This window comes from Toxoplasma gondii, chromosome XI, assembly GCF_000006565.2.
Source record: "Toxoplasma gondii ME49 chromosome XI, whole genome shotgun sequence".
Classification (NCBI taxonomy): Eukaryota; Apicomplexa; class Conoidasida; order Eucoccidiorida; family Sarcocystidae; genus Toxoplasma; species Toxoplasma gondii.
The window spans coordinates 303,728-322,143 of record NC_031479.1 but is presented as its reverse complement, the minus strand read 5'-3'; the positions used below and the strand labels follow the sequence as shown (position 1 = coordinate 322,143).

At 51.2% G+C, this 18,416-nt stretch overlaps 2 protein-coding genes across 2 annotated transcripts; one reads left to right on the top strand and one right to left on the bottom strand.

The window, feature by feature from the left end:
• Nucleotides 1–344: 344 nt before the first annotated feature.
• TGME49_308870 (hypothetical protein) lies at nucleotides 345–9,489 on the bottom strand. Its single transcript, XM_002364117.2, has 7 exons — nucleotides 8,083–9,489; nucleotides 6,692–7,506; nucleotides 5,204–5,555; nucleotides 4,464–4,611; nucleotides 3,893–4,068; nucleotides 3,523–3,580; nucleotides 345–2,713 (listed from the first exon to the last, which is right to left on the bottom strand). Exons 1-7 carry the CDS (start codon nucleotides 8,386–8,388, stop codon nucleotides 2,487–2,489), a joined length of 2,082 nt encoding a protein of 693 aa, XP_002364158.1. The 5' UTR covers nucleotides 8,389–9,489; the 3' UTR covers nucleotides 345–2,486.
• A 2,253-nt stretch (nucleotides 9,490–11,742) lies between these two features.
• TGME49_308860 (hypothetical protein) lies at nucleotides 11,743–18,324 on the top strand. Its single transcript, XM_002364116.2, has 4 exons — nucleotides 11,743–14,952; nucleotides 15,291–15,360; nucleotides 15,724–15,826; nucleotides 16,745–18,324. Exons 1-4 carry the CDS (start codon nucleotides 13,949–13,951, stop codon nucleotides 17,530–17,532), a joined length of 1,965 nt encoding a protein of 654 aa, XP_002364157.1. The 5' UTR covers nucleotides 11,743–13,948; the 3' UTR covers nucleotides 17,533–18,324.
• The last annotated feature ends 92 nt before the right edge of the window (nucleotides 18,325–18,416 follow it).

Sequence of the window (18,416 nt, the reverse complement as noted above, 5' to 3'; positions counted from 1 at the left end):
AATGGCGACACCGCAAGACGCGCCACCTGCAGTTATGTTTTCCTTGCGGAAGAAAAGCAGAAAAAATCTTTTTCCCCCATTTCGTTTCCGTAACATGAAGACACGGAATGTTCTTGGTTTCTCACCCGCTTTCTTCTCCGATATCAAATGTACTGAATCAGTTTTCAAACATTATATATATATATATATATATATATATATATATATGCATACATAGCGTAGACATGCATGTACCTGTACGTGTATATGTGTGTACATACATTTGAAAATATATCTATGCACACAAAATAAGTTGTAAATAAATAAATATATATATATATATATATATATATATGTAGTATATATTCGACATAGGCACGCCTTCACTGTCGACAGTTTGGTGTGCAAGGTGTTGAGTGTGTGAGCGGCAGTGCATGTGCGCTGTTGGTTGTTGGAAGGATGGCAGAAACCTTTGATTTCTCTTGTTGAATTTTTTAAGAAGAGAAATGGGCGACAGAGTGAGACGTCCTCTGCGCGGGGCCTCTGCGGTGTCAACGAGGCAGTCTCCTCGCTGAGAGGTTTGTGTTTCACCGTTTTCTTCGTCACAGCACACAGTTTAGATTTTGCTGTAGAAGGAAAAACGTGAGTTTCAAAGACAGTGTGTCCATCGCAAGCAGACAGAACTGTCTCGCCTTCTGCACCACGCGGTCACGGACCGTTTTACCTTTTGCAGCGACGCCACTGTTGACGGGCTGTTGAATCTGTCGGAAGTGAAACGTCCAGTTGCAGCGCGTCCGTTCGGGAGTGCCACACTGGTGTTCAGTCTGTTTTTCTATGCGTTCCCATGCCCTTCGTACAAAGGAATTTACTTCCCTGAATGGATAACCAAGGAGCTGATACACAGACGCTCCGTTGGACTCCAGTTATTACGAGGTTCAGACGGTCACAGTTTTGCGGTTGATCTGCACCACCACCCCACTGGACTGCTTGTCACAGCGAACAGTGCTGAACTGCATTGTGGGGGGGGGGTGATCGACCGCGGTGGAACGAGGATTCCGACGTTTCGAATGTCGTCCCCGGGAAAAGGGATCTTCTAGACACGGAGACGTTTCATTTGACAATTCGTACTGGAGAAGAAAGGGAGATTCTACGGACATAAAACGATCTATTTTGTGCATCAGGACGTCTATAGCTTCAGTGGTTCTCTGACTGTTGTTCTCGGAGTGGAGAAACCAACCGACTCCGGCTGACAAATCTGTCTCGACCCGTCAACTGTCTCTGGGCTAGAAGAGCCGGCGTTCTCTCAGACTAATCGGAGCCACTGATGTTGACTTGGCCAGCGAAAAACAGTCTACGAAAATGCAAAAACGGCACAGAAACGGCAGTCTCGCTTCTTTGCCATACGCAGCATATCCGGAGGCAACGCAACCGCATTCACATGTATATGTATTTCTCTATATACATATAGAGAGATATAGATATAAAGATATAGATACGCACATAAACATATGCATCCATATGTGTATGCATATATACATATACATACATTTGTATATATATATATATATATATATAGATATGTATGGATCATCAGTGCGACCACGCGTTTCAATGATCATTGTCTCTACATGTGGTTTCCTGTCTTTTGCAGAGAACGTTCTGCAGAAAACGCGAGATTCTCGACAAAGTTTGGGGCAGTTCCCAAACAGCAGAGATCGTTTCTCATTCTTCCCCTGTCTCGCCCCTTGCAAAGCTCGGCGCTAACTGACACGCCAGTTCCGTCGTCCTCTTCCTTTTCTTCTTCTTCCGTTCCATCACAGAGATCCCCGTTAGCTCTCCTGTCGCACAAGTCGCTGCTTCCTGCTCTCGCAGATCCAAGGAGATCGTTCAAAAGGATCTTCCACATCAAGTTCCCTTTCGCCTCCTTTGCTCTTCTCGAATGTTGCTGTGCAGCCTTGGTTCTAGAGAGCTGCAGCGCGAGCAATAAACAGAAGGAACAGGCAACGAAGAGACGAAGAAATGTCTCTTCTCCGGCGAAACAGTTCCCTGGCTTTTGATTTTCCATCGTCAAAAGCTCTCGAATCCAGGGCGCGCATGCTCTGGTGTTGCCCTGAAAGTGGTTCTCCACTTCGTTTCTGCTTTCTTCTCTTCGTGCCGCGTTCCCCGCCACAGCGCCTCTGCGCCGGCGACGGACCCCCCAGGAAGGCCGCACCTTGGAGAAATGGAAACTTTTTCGCGTTCTCCTCTCCAAAGCTCCCCCCCCCCCCGCCGTCTCCTCTCTCCTCTCGGTCCGTCCCCGGGATCCTCTCGGTCCTCACACCTGTCTCTCTTCTCGCGTCGAGACAGAGCTGAGGAAGCCGCTAGAAGGCTGCAGCCCTCTCGCCTTCTCGGGTGTCTCTCTCTCCCAAACACAGCAGCCTGCTCTTGTGCCCCCGACTTCCTTCGCCAAAGGCGTTCCACCTGTCTTTGCCCTCCATCATAATCTCCTCTCTGTCTCCCTCCGGAGTTCATCCTTCCATCACGCCTTCTTCTCCCTCCCTGGGCGCCGCAGCGGCGTCCTGCGCGGACAGCGCTGGCGGGAGGAGCAGAGGTTTCTCGCTCGGAAAAGATTCTTCTCTTCTTCTCCTCAACTCCGGCGGCGTTCCTGGAAGAGTGTCACTTAGAGCTGCAACTGATGTCTGAAGATTCGCGCCACCCATCGTCGCGGAAGAAGAGTCTTGTCTGTCTCCTTGTCCTGCAAACAACGAGACGCGTGGTTTCGAGACGCCATGGAAACTGGAAAGTTCACGAACGGAACAGATGAGTTGACACAGACTCTCAGACGCTCCACACACGCCGAACAGATGCGCGACAGAGACACTTCCCCGCCACATTCACACTTGCATCGCGGGTCATGAGAACTCGCAAATTTATACACATTTATACAAATATACAAATGTATTTATGTAGACATGTAGTTCGACCGTCTTCACTATCGACCGATCTGGATATCTGCAAGTGGAATTGATACTCATGCTCAAATAGTTCAACAATAGCCGCGAGAGCCGCAGAGTCTACCCTCGCGCGTGCATGCATCTATAAATATACATACAGACATATACATATATATATATATATGTCTGTATATATGATTAATTCTGCGTTTATATAAGAGTGCACGTACGAGTCTATGTATGTGAGTATCGGAATGTAGAAAGGTTTCACATCGAGAAGCAAAGGAAACAGAAGGAGTAGAAGACAGCTGTGGCACTCCATTGCCACGAGAATTTCCGGAAGAAGCAAATACGATAGATGTAGCAACTGTCACCATTCGTCGCAGGACAGAAGATTTCGATACCTTTGACAGAAGCCGTATCGACCGTAATTAGGAAGAATGATTTTTTATCTAGCAGACGACGAATTGGGGAAAGACGCATTAAACGTACAGTGTCTCGGCCAGAGGTGCACGCGATACACCGGAGAAAAAACGACAGTTCTCAAAGTAGTTCGAAGTGTGAAAACAGCGAAAATATCTCTCGACTGAGTTGAAAAAGCAAGACACACCTGGAGTCCACGTCTTGTTGCGGTAGAATCCATCGTGGCCTCGAGCGCCGAGGAAACTCTGAACAGGCCGAACGAAGCAAAGGACGGAGGAAAAGAATTAGGAATGCCTTTTGAAAAAGACTTCAGCCACCAAGGTGGAGGAAACAAGCAGCGAGGACACACCCACACACACACACAACGCTGACTTTGTCTCCCGGTGTATCTTTCGCGTTTCTCAACTCTCCCGTCTAGAAACGACCTGCCACAACGGAAACTCTTTTGCTCCGTTCTCGAACAGACCTGAAAGCAGACGCGAACGCAGCGCAGTGAAGGATCAGCGACCCTGAAGCGAAATCGAGAGGGGAAAAGAAAGACGAAACAAGTCGCTTACTTCTCCCGTCGCCTTCTCGCCGTGAGAACCTGCAGGGCCCCCAGACAAAGGAGACTCTGAGGCTCCAACCTGCTCAGTTGGAAGAGAGGCGCCGACAGCGCTTGCGGCCTCGGCCGCCAGAGTCGGGTCGACCGGTTCGTGAGTGTAGTTGCAGAAAGGATTTGCGCAGTGTGCACCTGAACAACGAGACGCAACAGCAGAAGGATCTGGATGCAACATTTCCAGAAGGACAGACACACGCGTTTAGGTCTCCAGACCTACACAAGGGTGTTGCTACAACCACATGCATCGACAGATCCCGCAACAGAGACAGACACTGGGTAGGGAGACGCATTCGATAAATCGACTCATAAAAGAGGCATATTCACTCGAGAGAGGCAGATAGATGAAGAGCTAGCAACGGAGAGACACTGGCATAGATACAAACGGAGAACTGGCAAGTTTTCGGTTCGGCAGCTGTGCATCTGGAGGTCGGAGTTTCGACTGCTGCCTCGGATCGTGTGTGAAAGCGAAAGCCTCCGAAGACGAAACCTGAACCCAAGCAAATGAGAAGGCTTTTTCGCTTCCTCACCGAATTTGCACATGACCGCCGGGTGCCAGTAGAAGCAGGCATCCCCGAACGCACAGCGTGGCCACTTGGTGCACTTCGCAGTCGGGTGTATGTACATGCAGTTCGCTCCGTACGGGCATCTTGGCCACTTGATGCAGCGCTTCCGGACCTGTTTAGGAGAGATTGAGCGACACACAGAGTCACTACGGTTTTAGTGAGGAGCAGCTGAGATTAACCAAGCTTCGCAAATGTCGGTGTGAAGAAAAAGAAACATCTTGTGCATTCGCTGAGGCCTCACGTAGACTTTGAGCAGGATGCCTTCTAGACGAGCTACATGGATTTCCCTCCTCGCACATTCCCGCGAGATTCCAACGCCAAACAAAAAGTACATCAACAGTCGGACATCCGCCGCAGCGTGTCAAGCAGCGATTGACGCCTAAAAAGCCACGAAGCGCGAATGGGCTTCGCAGTCGATGTCTGTGGACACAACGGAGACTTTTTCGCCCGCCGAATCCACCAGGCGCCACAGCTGAGAATCCTCGGGTCCTCCGTGCAAGCAGGAGCAAACGGAAATGAATTTGAGTCTCTTTTGTGAGGGAAGAGGAGACATCGGAACTGGCTCCGCGTCTCTTTAGACGGAAACGGGCGAGAAACCTCTCGAAGCAAACGACAAACGAAGCTCGTGTCGAAATCGTCCTCTGCCGCTGCGCAGGAGAGAAGGGAAACCTGAGTCGTCTCTGAACGTCAAACTCGAGCCTCACCTTGCCTACGGCGAAGGGCGCTGGGGCACCTGCGGGGCCTCGGGTCAGCGGAGGCCCGGCGCTTCCTCCGACAGCGAGGAAGGCGGAACCTCGGCTCAGGTCGGCCTCGTTCGAAAGAGCGCTTATCCCGCCCATTTCCATTTCCAAGTCTCCTCCGGCAGGCGGGAAGGAGGCGAAAGCGGGGGGGTACTGCGGCTCTGCGAAGGAGGGACTCGACCTGGTGGGCCGGCGCGACAGACCTTCCGACGGAGACAAAAGTCCTCCTGCAGTCGCCGCCGGATGAGGAGAAAGAAAGGGTACGTCCGACAGGACTGCCGGAGATCCTGGACCTGCCGTGTACCGTGGATTCGGTCTGAAAAAAAACACAAACCTTGCGAAATGGAGCATTGGAAGTGACACCTGAACATGGACACCTAAACATGGTGAATAATGCACACCAATCTGAGGTACAAAGCGGGGGTGGAGGGAGTGGCGAGAGATGGGAGTCCCGAGCCTTGAAAGTTCCTTAGTCGTAGAAGCGAAGAGCTCTTCAGAAAGAAGTTAAACGCCGATTCACTTCTTTGCAGAGCTCTTCTTCTCCAGTTGCTTCTCAAGGTCTTTCATTTCTCATGGACATTCACTGGCAAAGCAAGATCTAAAGGTGCCTGATACGGAACGGTCTCTCGGTGGGTTACGCGACACCCATGGGAGTGAAGGCAGCGTTGAGTCTTGACACTGAATTCGTTGCCACGGTAGTTGATGTCCGAGAAAGGCAACAATGCTATAGAGTTCACCATCTAGATACACAAGTGGCAGGTGAAGGGGAATTAAACAGAACTCAGAGTCCAGAGAAAAGATGCGAGGAGATAGACAGAATGCGTATTGTGCTCGCCATTGCCTCAGGGGATTCGTGGTGTCTTTAGAGCAAAAAATCGCCGCTTCCAATTTTAAATGTTCTACTTTTGCTCTCAAGCACTAGAAAGACGTTACGGGAGTTGAAAACTTCCACACGAATTTGCCGAAAATGGCGTATCAAAAATATGGGAGAAATATTCTGAAGTTTATAAGCTGCATTTAATGCTAGAGAATCATCAGACAGGAGAACGAGCGATGAGTGTCGGATTTTAAAAGTCGAGAAGCCAAGTCCTGAGTGTTCTTCTCTGTGCCTTCTCGTTTTTCGCTCTACGATTGAAGTCCTAGCTGACGCTTCTCTCCTACACTTCCCCTGAGATACCAAGTTTCTGCCTGTGTGCCCTCGTCGATTCGCTCCTTCCCTATGTTCTCTCAAAGTCTCCCTGGTTCCCCAAAACGGCTGAGAAGCATCACTGAAATCCAACAGTTTTGCCCGAATATAAGCCGAATACCGGGGAACTGTCCCAGAAGTCCCCTCCGCACACTGCCTAGAATAGGTTGCACTCTGTGTTCTGTTCGGAGACTCCGAAGCGCAACGCCCGTCACCCGAGATTCGCCGTCTGATAGCGGACTTCTTCCACTTCCTCCTATCCTCACCTGAGAATCGCCTTGGTCCTTGCGCCGGGTCCGTCTGCTCCGTTGACGCCGGTCCCGTCGTTCCTCGCAACTTCTGCGTGTTTGTTTTCTTCGAGGTGCTGTCCTGTCTCGCCTTCGGCCTGGGCTCGGTGTCTGCTTCGGTCATCCACCAACACAATGGCTCTCACGCGTCCGGCACTCCTGCTCCGACTTCTTCTCTCTTCGGAAAAGGAAGTCGGCGGCGAAGGACCCTCTGCGCCTTCCAGGCCGCCCCCGCTTCGGCGCTGACACCCCACGGCTTGCTTCATAGCGAGGCCGATCAAGCGCCCGCGGCTGCCTCCTTCTCGCACCGGTCTGGAGGAACCTCCTCGTCCTTCTTCCATGTGTCTCTCCGAATGGCTGGTGCCGCGGTAGCGCCCCTCGCTGGGACTCCGGCGACTGTAGAAATCCCTCTCTCTTCGTCGAGAGTACGGGCTCCGACTCCGGTCCTCGTACTCTTTTCGCCTGCAACTCCGGTGGCGGTCACCAGATCCTTCGTGTCTCCTCCGGTGTCTTTCTTCTTCTTCGTATCTCTCTTCTTCGTGGCGTCGAGAGCGATGTCGGGACCGCTGAGAAGGCTCTGCACTTCGTCTCGAGCTTCGGCGAGAGTGGCGGCCTTCTTCGCGCGAAAGCGAAATGTCCTCCGAACGGTATCGACTCTTCCAGTCCGAGGAGTTGTGGGTGTGAGAGGGAGGAGTCTCTGCTCCATCCAACGCGCCCTCTTCGTCGCCAGACGCGGACGCCTCGGGGTCGTAGCGACACAGCAGAGAGTCCAGCCAAGAAACGAAGTCGTCTGTCTGAAGTGGCAAAGACGAGAACGCGGCAAGAGAGCCGATTGACGCGGCCACAGCCGAACAACCAACGTGGACGGCAACACGATTCGGGGATCCAGGACCGAGACACAGAGAGACAGAACAAAGAGAACCTGGGAGCAAGAGAGAGGTGGAGACAGAGAACAAGAAGAGAATCAAAGAAAGGGCCAGAGCCACCACGGAAAGACGCGACAGACAGACGGATACAGGAAGGCAGATTGAACGCTGGGAAGAGGAGGGGTATCTCTCTGCATAATGCTGTCTTTATATACAGGAATAGATGTAAACGTTTTTTATATATGTGCAGATATATATAATCCTTATTCATATAAATGAATATATATATATATAATTGTGGGGGATGAAAGAAAGAAGAAACGAAGGACAAAAAGTGACGATCGGGCAGTTGAAGCTGACGGAGGCTGAAGACACAGGAGCGACCCACCCAGAAGAAGAGAGAGACAAACAAGACGCACACCGAAGAGAAGTGAGGGAAAACCACGGATGTCGAGCGGGAGCAGCTTTCACAAGAGTTGCTTTACGCGTTGTCGTCCTACGTACATTGGTCTGCAGAAATTCGGCGAGTTCCTTTTTGAGTCTTCCCTGCGTGGCGGCTTCCTGGGTGAGGAGGTGCCACACATACTCGTTCAAGATGGTCATGTCTTCCTGGATGGTCGCTTCTTCGGGGCCGTTTTCTGCTCCTTTCTGTCCGACCATGATCGCCCCTAGCCTCTGCATGATTTCGCTCTGAATCGTTTGATTTTTATTTCCAGAAAGAGCCCGCAAAAAGACGTAGGAACGACCTTCCTCCCCCTCTGCCTCCGCACCCGCAGGCGCCACCACGTCTTTGCGGGTCTCTGTCGGCATCTTGTAGAGTGCACTGAGTTGTGCCCGAGGCAAGCAGAGAAGGTGGAATGCGAGATTTGGCGGAAAGGCTGAGTGCAATGGAAAGACAGGAAGTCGGAGAAAGGGAGTAAAGCTCAGACAACGAGAAAACGGGGGCGGTGAATGCGCGCAACTTAGAAGAGAAACGCTCCTCGGCAACGGAGGAAAGCCGCGCTTCAGAAAGGACAGCGGAATTACACACACAGAAATCTAGACTGAGCAGTTTCAGTCGTGGGGAAAAAAGTCACAGACCGGTGGCGCGCCGTGGTCGGCGGAAGCGGTAAGAAGAGATTTCTGAAACTCCTTCCCACCTGAAAGCCTTTCGTCTCCCGAGAGTCAGACGCGTCGATGCGCATGTAATTCGAAGACAGAAAATGAGAAAGAAGCGAAACCAAACAAGAGATTCTAAGAATACGAAGGCTTGAGTCTTCGTCGCAGCGATGCTGCACGGTGTACCCACGACAAAATGGCGCGGACGAGAAAGTGAAAGACCGAAAAGAAGTGGAAGAGTGAAAACGTGGAGTGGTGAAAAGAAGTCGACACCCAGATGGGAAGAGGGAGACCACTTCGAGTGTAGAACAGCGTGTTGGCAAGCTTGAAGTGGGGGGGCAGAAAAAAAAACAAGATTGAGCGTCTTTTTTGCCCAAAGATTGTCGCGGCGTTAACGGTGTAGAAATCCACACCTGGTGAAACCAAACGAGCACCGCGAAACTGCGGTTTTCTCTCTTGGCTAACAACAAACAGGAAAATTGAAGACTGGAAACAACACAGTGCCGGAGCCGACTGTGCTCCGTACACTAGTGGCGCATACGGGCGCGACCGCGGGGAGTTGTGGACGGAGAAAAAGGGAAATGCGCGGAAAAGAGGAAACGTATCACAAGCAGAAGAAACGAGAGTGTGAAAAAGAAAGAGAGAAAGAGAGGACGAAGGGTTGGGTTCCGCAGCCACTCGCATCCGACAAGGAAATTTTGCGTAGGTAGGGCTTTTGCCATGAACCGTGACATAGGCGGTTCTCTACGTATCCCCCAAAGTCACCGATTGTTTCTAAAGAAAAGAGACAGGCGGTGGTGCAGGGAGATGTCGAAAAACCCAAGGAAAAGGAACTGGCAAAAAAGGCCTTAGACGTTTTCGTTATAATCACGCGCAGAGGGGGGAGAAATGAACCGAGAAATCACAGCGTTTCACACTTTTCGCGGTGGCCTGCTGTCCCGCACGCGAAAATTCGACGGGATTCGTTTTGTGTCTTAAAAAAGCCAATGGCTGTATTCCTAAGAGAACAAAAGAGCATTCAACTTTTTTCCGCAGCCGTCTTCACCGAAATCAGTCGCAAACAACATCGCCGTTTGCCTGGTTCCCTTGCCCACGAAAGCGCTTCTCAAATTACTGGCAGAACGAGAACCAGTTGATGCAGGTTGTCTCCGTTTTACAGAGTCGTCCTTTGCTGGCAAACTGCAGATCTGGGTAGACAGCTGCAAAAAGAGAATTTGAGACACTTCAGCAGTCGGCCTGCAGTCGGCAGAAACGGAACAGATGCGGTGGTTTCCTGGGGTAGCATGTGGTTCGATCGGCGCGGTAGCCCACAGAATCTTGGCATTTTTGTGTGAGCAAGTGGCGCACTCTACGGTTGGTTTCGTCGTTCTTCGAGAGCCCCCGCCGCATAACTCATTCTCATGACTCACCTGGTCGTACCGGGTTTACACATGGGAAGAGCTTCGGCGGTGCTGTTTCTCAGGATTGTAAAGCGAAGCAAGAGGCTAGTGAAGAAGGGAACTTCCTAAGGATTTGCCTACGAGAGCGCAACAGAGTCAGCCACACATTTCTGCCGCTCGCTAGCATTTGCCTGGACAGTTGCTGTACTTCGACAAAAGTGGCAAAGCGTTACACGTTCTTTCCAGTTCGGTTGATTCCTTGACTCGGGAATAGAGTTCCAGAACCACAAGGGTTTTCCCTGCACGGTGGGTGTCAGTGCAAGGCGGCGTAATGCCAGTTGTTCGAGAGATGGTAACAACCAGAGCACCATCTGGCACCTCTATGTGCTGTAAATCTAGTATTCAGTGGCTACGGGGCTAAAATGTTTCGTTGCTGCAATCGGCTCTTTACTGCAGGCAGAGTCAACAGAAGGGAACTAACTGAGAGCAGGCTGCGTCTGAATGTAATCATGGCTACTCTGGGTCTCTTGATGGTGGAAACTAGTGAAAAACCTTCAAAAAGTGACTTTTTCATCGTTTTCTTCTCATACTACACGCCACCTGCCTGCAAGCACTACCAGGACTCAGGGGAGTGTTCACATCTCCGTTCAGAAAACTCAATCACCTCACTAGTAGAGTTTCGTTGTTCATCGCAGACAAGGCGTTTTCTGTCTGCACATACTTAGTCCCAAGGGCATTTACGATAGACACAATCTCAAAGGCAGGAACCGCCAGGGGCTTTCTGTGTCAAAGGTGGTAGACTCAGACCGTGTGTGCTTATGAATGCAAAAATAATTGTCCTCTGTCTCGCGATTCACGACAGGATGCTGCGAAGACCGGAAAGCGGTTCTTTACTGAAAGCATACGAGAGGCAGATTCCTTCATGGAGGACGAAAAGTATTGGTTTATATTCGTCTCCTGTTTCTGCAATGTGGCCCTTACTTCTGTGGGCTACCCCTGTCTCCACCCGCAAGTTACTATGTATCTAAACTCAGTGGCTGAGCTTCTGAGGCGTTCGTATTGTGGAACCACACTGTCACGCATGAATGTGTAAGAGTACCCTAGGTTATAGCCGAATGAATGATCCTAGTCCTGCACAGGGCGCTAGAGAACGGTCAATTTCACAGAACAATAACTGCAAAGAGTTATGTCTACTTTCGGGAACAGTTTTTACTATCCTTTTGCGTCATGATCCAACCCTCGAACTGTCTCGTGGTTTTCGAGAACACTGGGGATACTGGCTGACAAAAATTGTCGCCTACTCCTCGGTAGAACTGTCAAGCCTCTTTTTTCCAATGGATTTCGTAGAAAACCTAAAAATCGCATATCTGGCTGGCATTTAGCCTCATAGTTTCGTGCGGCTTGTGTCTGAAGAAAATTGTAGCTTTACGCCGTGCAGAGTGGTGTGTTTTCTCCGGAACCGCCTTCTCCATTCCTAACTACTAGTATACGTACTGTAAAGGTAATAGCCCGAGTGTAGAACACTAGCTGTTTTAGTGGATGGATTATTATTTGCGTTTACTGTATGAAGCCCTTAGTTGTACGGACGACTGAGATGCGATTGAATCTTTCTTTGGCACAGCGGGTTCTTCTGCGTGTCACCTGACTGCGACAGAGTGTCAGACGATAAGAAAGAATCAGGAAAAATCGGGAGGGAAAGGCTTTTTAGGGGCTTCCTAGTTTCCGTACGAGAGGAGCATCTTTTTGTAGGTGGCGACCTGTGGGACGACGCGTGTCGGTAGGGAAGTGAGGACAATGGTGTGATGTTTGTGTCTTGTGAAAGAATCAAATGTGCCCTTAGGAGCGGATAAGCACCCCATAGATGTTTGCAGAACAACTCCATTTGAGCAGGATGATCAGACTCACATGAATGACTTGACTCTCGCTCGCTAAGCAGTTTGGGGGCCGTCCCTGTCTCCGCTTCTGTTCGAATCTTCTTTAAACTCCGCAATCTTTTCTTCGCCCGTCTTTCTCAACTCCCCTACCGCATCCCTGTATGTTTTCCCCCATTCTTTAGCGCACCAGCATCTTTGTTTTTTCTCCCTTTTCCTATGCGGAATCAGTCGCTGTTGCATCTTCCCGAATCCATCTTGCTAAAAACTCTCTCGCTTGCAGCGTGATGGGGGCCTTCTGGCAGAAAAAAAAGGAAACGACAAAAAGTGACCAGTCCGACGAGAATCCTTACCATCTTGGAACTTAAACGCCCACGGGAAGTTCAAACGGCACGCTGAAAATGAACGCGCGTACGTAGCTTGCCTTTTCACTTGAAAGGACAAAAGATTCCCGCGTAGAACTGTCACGAAACCGTTCTAGAAGTACGCGTCTCGATACTTGCTGGGCTAATCCTTACTGCTGCATGACAGTGCGGCTTCCATGATACAAAAGAATCACTCAAAAAATCCAAATTTAAGCTGACCCACCTGACGATGCGGCTGCGAGGAACGTCACAAAAGCAGGGCACGCCGTAAGAGAAGCGAGGCAAACATAGAGGACAGCCACATAGAGTATGGTAGCATTGTTGACGCTTTTAGAACTCGTGCATTTGCGGTTCTTCTCGTTCGGAGCAGCCTACAACTGCGATCGTGGAAAATATGGTCGGTTTTAAAAAAAAGCCAAGAGTCGTTTTACCGAAATATCAGCTTGGAATGGGTCGTTACAGCCGCCCGCGATTTCCATCACGTCAAACTCCGCTTTTCCTCGTGTCGCGCCGTGCGGTTGTGACCATAACGACAGCGACGAGTTCCTACTTTTGTAGGCAAAATATCGACCGTCTGTGCGAGCCTAGCCTAAGCGCCAGTAGAGACGCGTTTTACTCTGGGTGTGCGCTGTTTCAACTCGACTTCGACTTCCTTGTTTCCCTCCTACGCTGTCCCCTCGTCACGATGCTTGTGATGCACATAGGAAACGGTGCACTTCACATTCCATGTTTCATACTTCGTGGTTCGCGTGTCTGTCGATAACCGGACTATCCGTTAATGGCCCACGGGACCACAGCCGCACATTCGCGGCTCTATAATCAAGTACAGCACTCGCCCCGTTTGTTTTCGTGGTCCGGTTGCTACGAAGTTAACACAAGTTCCCCTTTAAACTCGCTGATCAAGATCGGCAGAGAGGAGCTGCAATCCCGATCCGAACGTCGGCCGCCACGAACGCGCTGAGACAACGATCGACATCGAACGAAAGTCTCAACTTCCTGTCTAGGATACCATGCTCACCTGAGCTGTGCGAGACCTAGCGGTCGGGACTGAACCGCTAGCGACGATTCTCTTTGACGCGGGAGTTTGTGCGAACGCGCGACCGTCGGTCGCATTTGCAGAGTTGAAGTTTCGCTTTGTAGGAATGTGGTTCCCGTGCGGAATGCAAATCTGAGTTTCGCGGGGAGAAACCATTTCGATTTTTTGGAACCGCGGGGATTCTTTGTGCCGCCGATGTTCGTGTGGCTCGTTCTTCCCGCGCGCAAACGATCGGGTCAAGGTCGGCTAGCCTCGTGGAGTCTGAGCTTCGAGTCTGCTTTTTCGACTGGACTTCCGTGGTTCCGTGTTCCGCATCCAGAGGGCTTCCAACTCATTTCTACCTCTCTGGCCTGGTTTTTTTCGGTGTGTCCGCAAGCGGCGCAGCAGTCCCCAGTATCCTAAAATTTTGCTCGTGCGCCAACGACTGAGAGACTCGCTGCGTCGTGAGGCCTGCACCACCCTTTTGCACCCAAACTCGCTTTTCGTGTGCTTGCCATTTTCCCTTCGGAAATGGCCACCTGAAAACTACCTACCTCCGCGCGTGCCATTCCACCAGTCCACCGCCCGTCCACCGCCACCCTGCCCGGAAACCGTGGCCGTCAGTTCGTTCGCGAAACCACCATGGCAGACGTCGTTCAGTTGCACAAAGTCCCGGCTTCGGGGAATGTACATGCGGTTCCGGGGTCTCCGACCATGGCAGGACCTTCTACCCTCGCAGTTCCGTATCCGTACCAACATCCGCAGTCTGTGACACCCTCAGCCCCCATGGCGTCGAACCAGCTGGTGCCGATGTACGCACCGTCGGAATCAGGAATCTTTGGCGCGAACTCTCAGAGTTCCCTCGCACCTCCCGATGGACGGGGACTGTGCCAGACCTCCCCAAGTACAGGGTATGAAACCCCAGTTTGCTCGCTAAAACCATGTGGAAACAACGTTTTCTACAGCGCACCCCCGGCGCCTCCTGTCGGCGAACTGCACCCGCTGATCCCGAGCAAGTTCAAGTACTCGTTTCCGCGAAACAAGATGCTGAGACACAAAAGCTACGAGGTTCTCGCCATTGAGGAAGGACCGAAGGACCCGCGAGTCTTCGATTCCTTTGGTCGCGCGGCGTGTCCCGCGGACGAAGTGTTGGGTAGAGTGAAGAAACCGTACCGAAAGAAGACAATTTTCGGCATCACCAGGCACTCAGCGGCAAACCACAGTCAACAGTCGGACTTAAACGTCCCAGGATTCTCGGGCAGAGGCGCCGCGCTGCCGGGAAGAGCCAGCCTGGCGTGGGGGGCGGCCTCCAGGCGGGCGGGCCGCGCAGCGTCGGCCGGCAAAGAATCGACTCAGGAATCGTCGGAAAAAGCCAAGGGATGGATGCACAACTTTCAATGCTTCTTGTGCACCAGCGCTGACTACGTTAGCACGGAGCACGCGGCACTGGAGGAGCAGAACGAGCAGCTGGATGAGGCCCTCACTGAGTTCCACGAGACGAACCGCATCCAAGCTATCAGACTGTTTGAAACTGAGAACCAACTGGAGAAAAAGAATGCTGCTCTGGAGCAGCTCCAGCTCCAGCTCGAATACGAAACCGCTGAGCTGAAAAAGAAGAACATCGAACTCCAAAAGGAGACGAAAATGTAAGTGGTAACTCTAGCAGTAGGGCCACTCTTCATGAAAGAGTCGCTGTTTGACGCCGCCCGCTTTGTCGCGACAAATACACATCCTAACAGACGGGGATAACAACTCAATGCAGTTTAGGTGCCCACCCTTGATTTTGTGCTTGAGACAGATGATGGCTTGAAGAGTTGTGCGCCTCGCCAGCCCGTAGTCATCCGTGTATGTTTGCTGCCCTATCGTTATTCGTTCGGCATCTTTGTTATATTATTACATGGTGTTCAACTGGTTCTATTTCTACAATACTCATTCCTGTTGGAAAAATCGTGTCAGGTTTTTGTTCCATGCGTTTCGTTTCCAGTGCCGAGAGCTCCCTCAACGAGTTGCGCGATAAGGTCGTGAAAACGATTGAGACCGTGTCTACCTTTCGCGTAAGTCCACAGCAAGTCTGGGAATTCGATGAGTTTTTAGTAGCTCCGCTCGTAGGAAGGTCAATCTACCTCTTCTTCCAATGATATTCCGAAGCCTAAAAAATATCGGTTGCCGGCATTAGCCACATCCGACCCGAATATGCCGTGCAGACGGACTCTGGAGAAAGACTACCACAGGGAATATGATTATTTTTGTACAGCTTAAAAAGTATTCAAATGCATTCGAACTACAGACAACCGTGCTATTGGTGCTTGTTTTACACCACGACGGAGACAGAACAGAGTCGGCTCAACATTGTCAGCGGGGGGGTTGCGACTCAGGGAAAAACAGGCTGTTGTTTTTGCTTCCTGATTTCTACCCAGGAAAGCGGCGACACCTCGAAGCTCGATGCTGTTCTCCGCGACTTCTGCGTCGAAGTCGCAAACGTCTTGAACGCCGCACGACTGGCCGGTGCTCCGGGACCTTGTAAGCCACCCGTTCACTATTATACTTCGTGTCATGATTTGTTGACGTATTAGCGTTGGGGTATTCAGAGCGTAAATCCCATGTAGTTATCCTAGATGACTAAGGGATGACGGAGGTACAAACAGGCCATAGGTGATGGATTCCTTTCGTACGAGGGCGGCTTTGGGTTTGAAGGAACTATCACACCAAGATAACGGCAGTCAACCTGTTGGTAACACACCACTTGATAACATATCTGATTGGAATTTTTCTCCATGTTATATGGTTGTTGTTCTAGCAAGCAACAGTCTACATTTCGACCCTGCCGCCCTCCATATGTGAAAGCGGGACGACACCGTCGTCCGTCGCTTGAGAACATTTTCGCCACCATCTCCCCTGTTTCAGTCGAACATGCTACAACTTGCTAGACGCTGACTCTACTGCAGACATCGCACACTGTACACATCCAATCCACATCTGATTTCAGTTACGAGATACAGAGAAGGTTTCGCTCGTGTGTGTCTTCGTTTGCCGGGAAGGAACCTAAGTGCGCATGGAGGTCTATTCATCTCTTCCCCTTTGTTCTATTAGTGCCCGATAGAAGAATTTGTTGCTCATGGTTGTTGTTCGAAACCGACGGCGCATTCCTGTTCTCCACCTCGCCTATTTGGCACTAAGACTGACTCGAGAGAAACTGTCACGTAGTCTCAGAGCTTCTTTTGATGATTGTCGAGAGACCTGATAACAGGGCAGGCAAGCGAAACTCGAGCTTTTTGGTAACCTCCGATTCCTTTCTTTCTTGACAGATATTTCAACGCTTTCCACGTCATTCTGTGACCTCCAGTCGGTGTTCCACTCGTCGGGATCTCTGGTCTTGTCTCGCTTTCCGGGTTCCGTAGCACAGTGGACAACCACCTGTTTCGTTTGTTTTTTTCTCAGCGATCGTTATCCCGGCCACGTCGTTGTTGAGCAAGGGCGGCTCGTCTAAGAAGAAGGCAGTGAAGGGGAAGAAGAAGGCAGTGAAGGGGAAGAAGAAGACAGTGAAGGGGAAGAAGAAGGCAGTGAAGGGGAAGAAGGCGAATGCGGGAGGCAAGAAGAAGACGGGGAAGAAGAAGAGAACGAAGGAAGGTGGCGCACGCAAGAGCAAGGCCTCGGGGACCGGAGCCAAGGGGTCTAAGGGCAAAAAGGCCAAGGGCACTTCAGGGATCAAAAAGAAGACTCAACCTAGGCGAAAGCCGGCGAAAACCGTGGCACGCCGAGCCAGAGTGGTGAAGAAACGAGGGAGCGCAGACTTGCTCGCGCCCGGCGTCTCGACCCCGGTTGCACTCGGCTATAAAGGTGAGGTTGCACAGACTCCCGTGGAGTACCTCCTGCAGCAGCAACTCATCTCGATGCAGCACGCCCAGGGCGAGCATGGTGTCGCAGGAGCAAAACACATGCAGTTCCTTCTGTATCCGGGCTTTCTGGAACAGCGACCCCTAGCCGCGAAAATGGGCACTGACCGGGCCGCCTCAACCGCGTCAGGAAGCGTCGAACACATGCCGCAAAATGTACCAGAGCATCTCGCTGCCTTAGGGACAAACTTGCTCGAAAAGCAGCGTGCAGCGGGCGTGGCCAAACCGCGAGCCACGGTCAAGCGTGAAAAGTCCAGCCCCAAAGCAAAGTCCCCCGTGAACTTGAGTCCGGCAGCCGTTGCCGCCGGGAAGACTCGGACCGTCTCTGCGTAGGCGGGGGGTGTCAAGTAAAGCATAGCCTCTGGTTCGTGCATGCTTTTGTTTTTTGGTTTGAGACGGCCGAAGACGCCGCGAAAAAAAACTGGCAGCCGCACCGAGACGAGCGGCTCAATGTCGTAGGTATTGAAATCCAACTCTTGTATCTGTCTTACGCGGTCCAGTGAGGTGGAAGCTTAGAGCAGTCATGAAGAACTGTTTGTTTGTATGTCATGACTGGAGCCATACTCAGTACCGATTTGCGGTTCGGTGGGGCGATAGGGTGATGCTAGAGGATAGAGTTCGGGAATAGGAATACAGACCCTGATGGGTCATCGCAGCTCAGCACAAAATGGCGCGATTCGAAAAAGGATATTTTTAACTGTGGAGAATCATCACGAGGATCTGTCAGGGAGTTTGCTGTGTACACTCGTATTCCTCACCTCGTGCTTGAGAGTCAACAGAGAGATGTGCTGTGTTGATCGGATCGCCACAGGCTCTGTGGCGCCGTTGCATCCAAGAGACAACGCAGTGCTCTTGCCTTTCTTCACTGTGCCAAAGAGAAATATTGATCTGCATCTAGATAATAATCCGCATGAACGTCTGTTTTTTAAAGATGGTCATCTCTGGAACTGGAACTGACTGCCAACGAAGCACACGGGGAAAAAGCTCCCTGGGTCACTCTTGGCTTTGTCACATGCCTTACAAGAAGGCCAGCATTTCAGCAGAGAGCGTACGATGCCTTCGTTCGCAGCTTATTCGGATGCTGCGCCACTCGGACAGTGCCACCGAGCTTTTTCCTTATTGACGAACACTCAAAGAAACAGAATACAATTTCCGTTTGGTGGTACTACCTACTAGGACTTTGGAACGTGATTGTTCCGCACTTCGAGCAATGGAAC

Bases quoted from the DNA above. Each gene is read 5' to 3' on its own strand.
- TGME49_308860 (XM_002364116.2), top strand. From the start codon at position 13,949: ATGGCAGACGTCGTTCAGTTGCACAAAGTCCCGGCTTCGGGGAATGTA. The intron at 14,953-15,290 runs GTAAGTGGTAAC...TTTCGTTTCCAG, and splicing joins CTCCAAAAGGAGACGAAAAT to TGCCGAGAGCTCCCTCAACG. The intron at 15,361-15,723 runs GTAAGTCCACAG...ATTTCTACCCAG, and splicing joins AGACCGTGTCTACCTTTCGC to GAAAGCGGCGACACCTCGAA.
- TGME49_308870 (XM_002364117.2), bottom strand. From the start codon at position 8,388: ATGCCGACAGAGACCCGCAAAGACGTGGTGGCGCCTGCGGGTGCGGAG. The intron at 7,507-8,082 runs GTACGTAGGACG...TTGCCACTTCAG, and splicing joins CCGAATTTCTGCAGACCAAT to ACAGACGACTTCGTTTCTTG. The intron at 4,069-4,463 runs GTGAGGAAGCGA...CTCGTTGTTCAG, and splicing joins GGCGGTCATGTGCAAATTCG to GTGCACACTGCGCAAATCCT.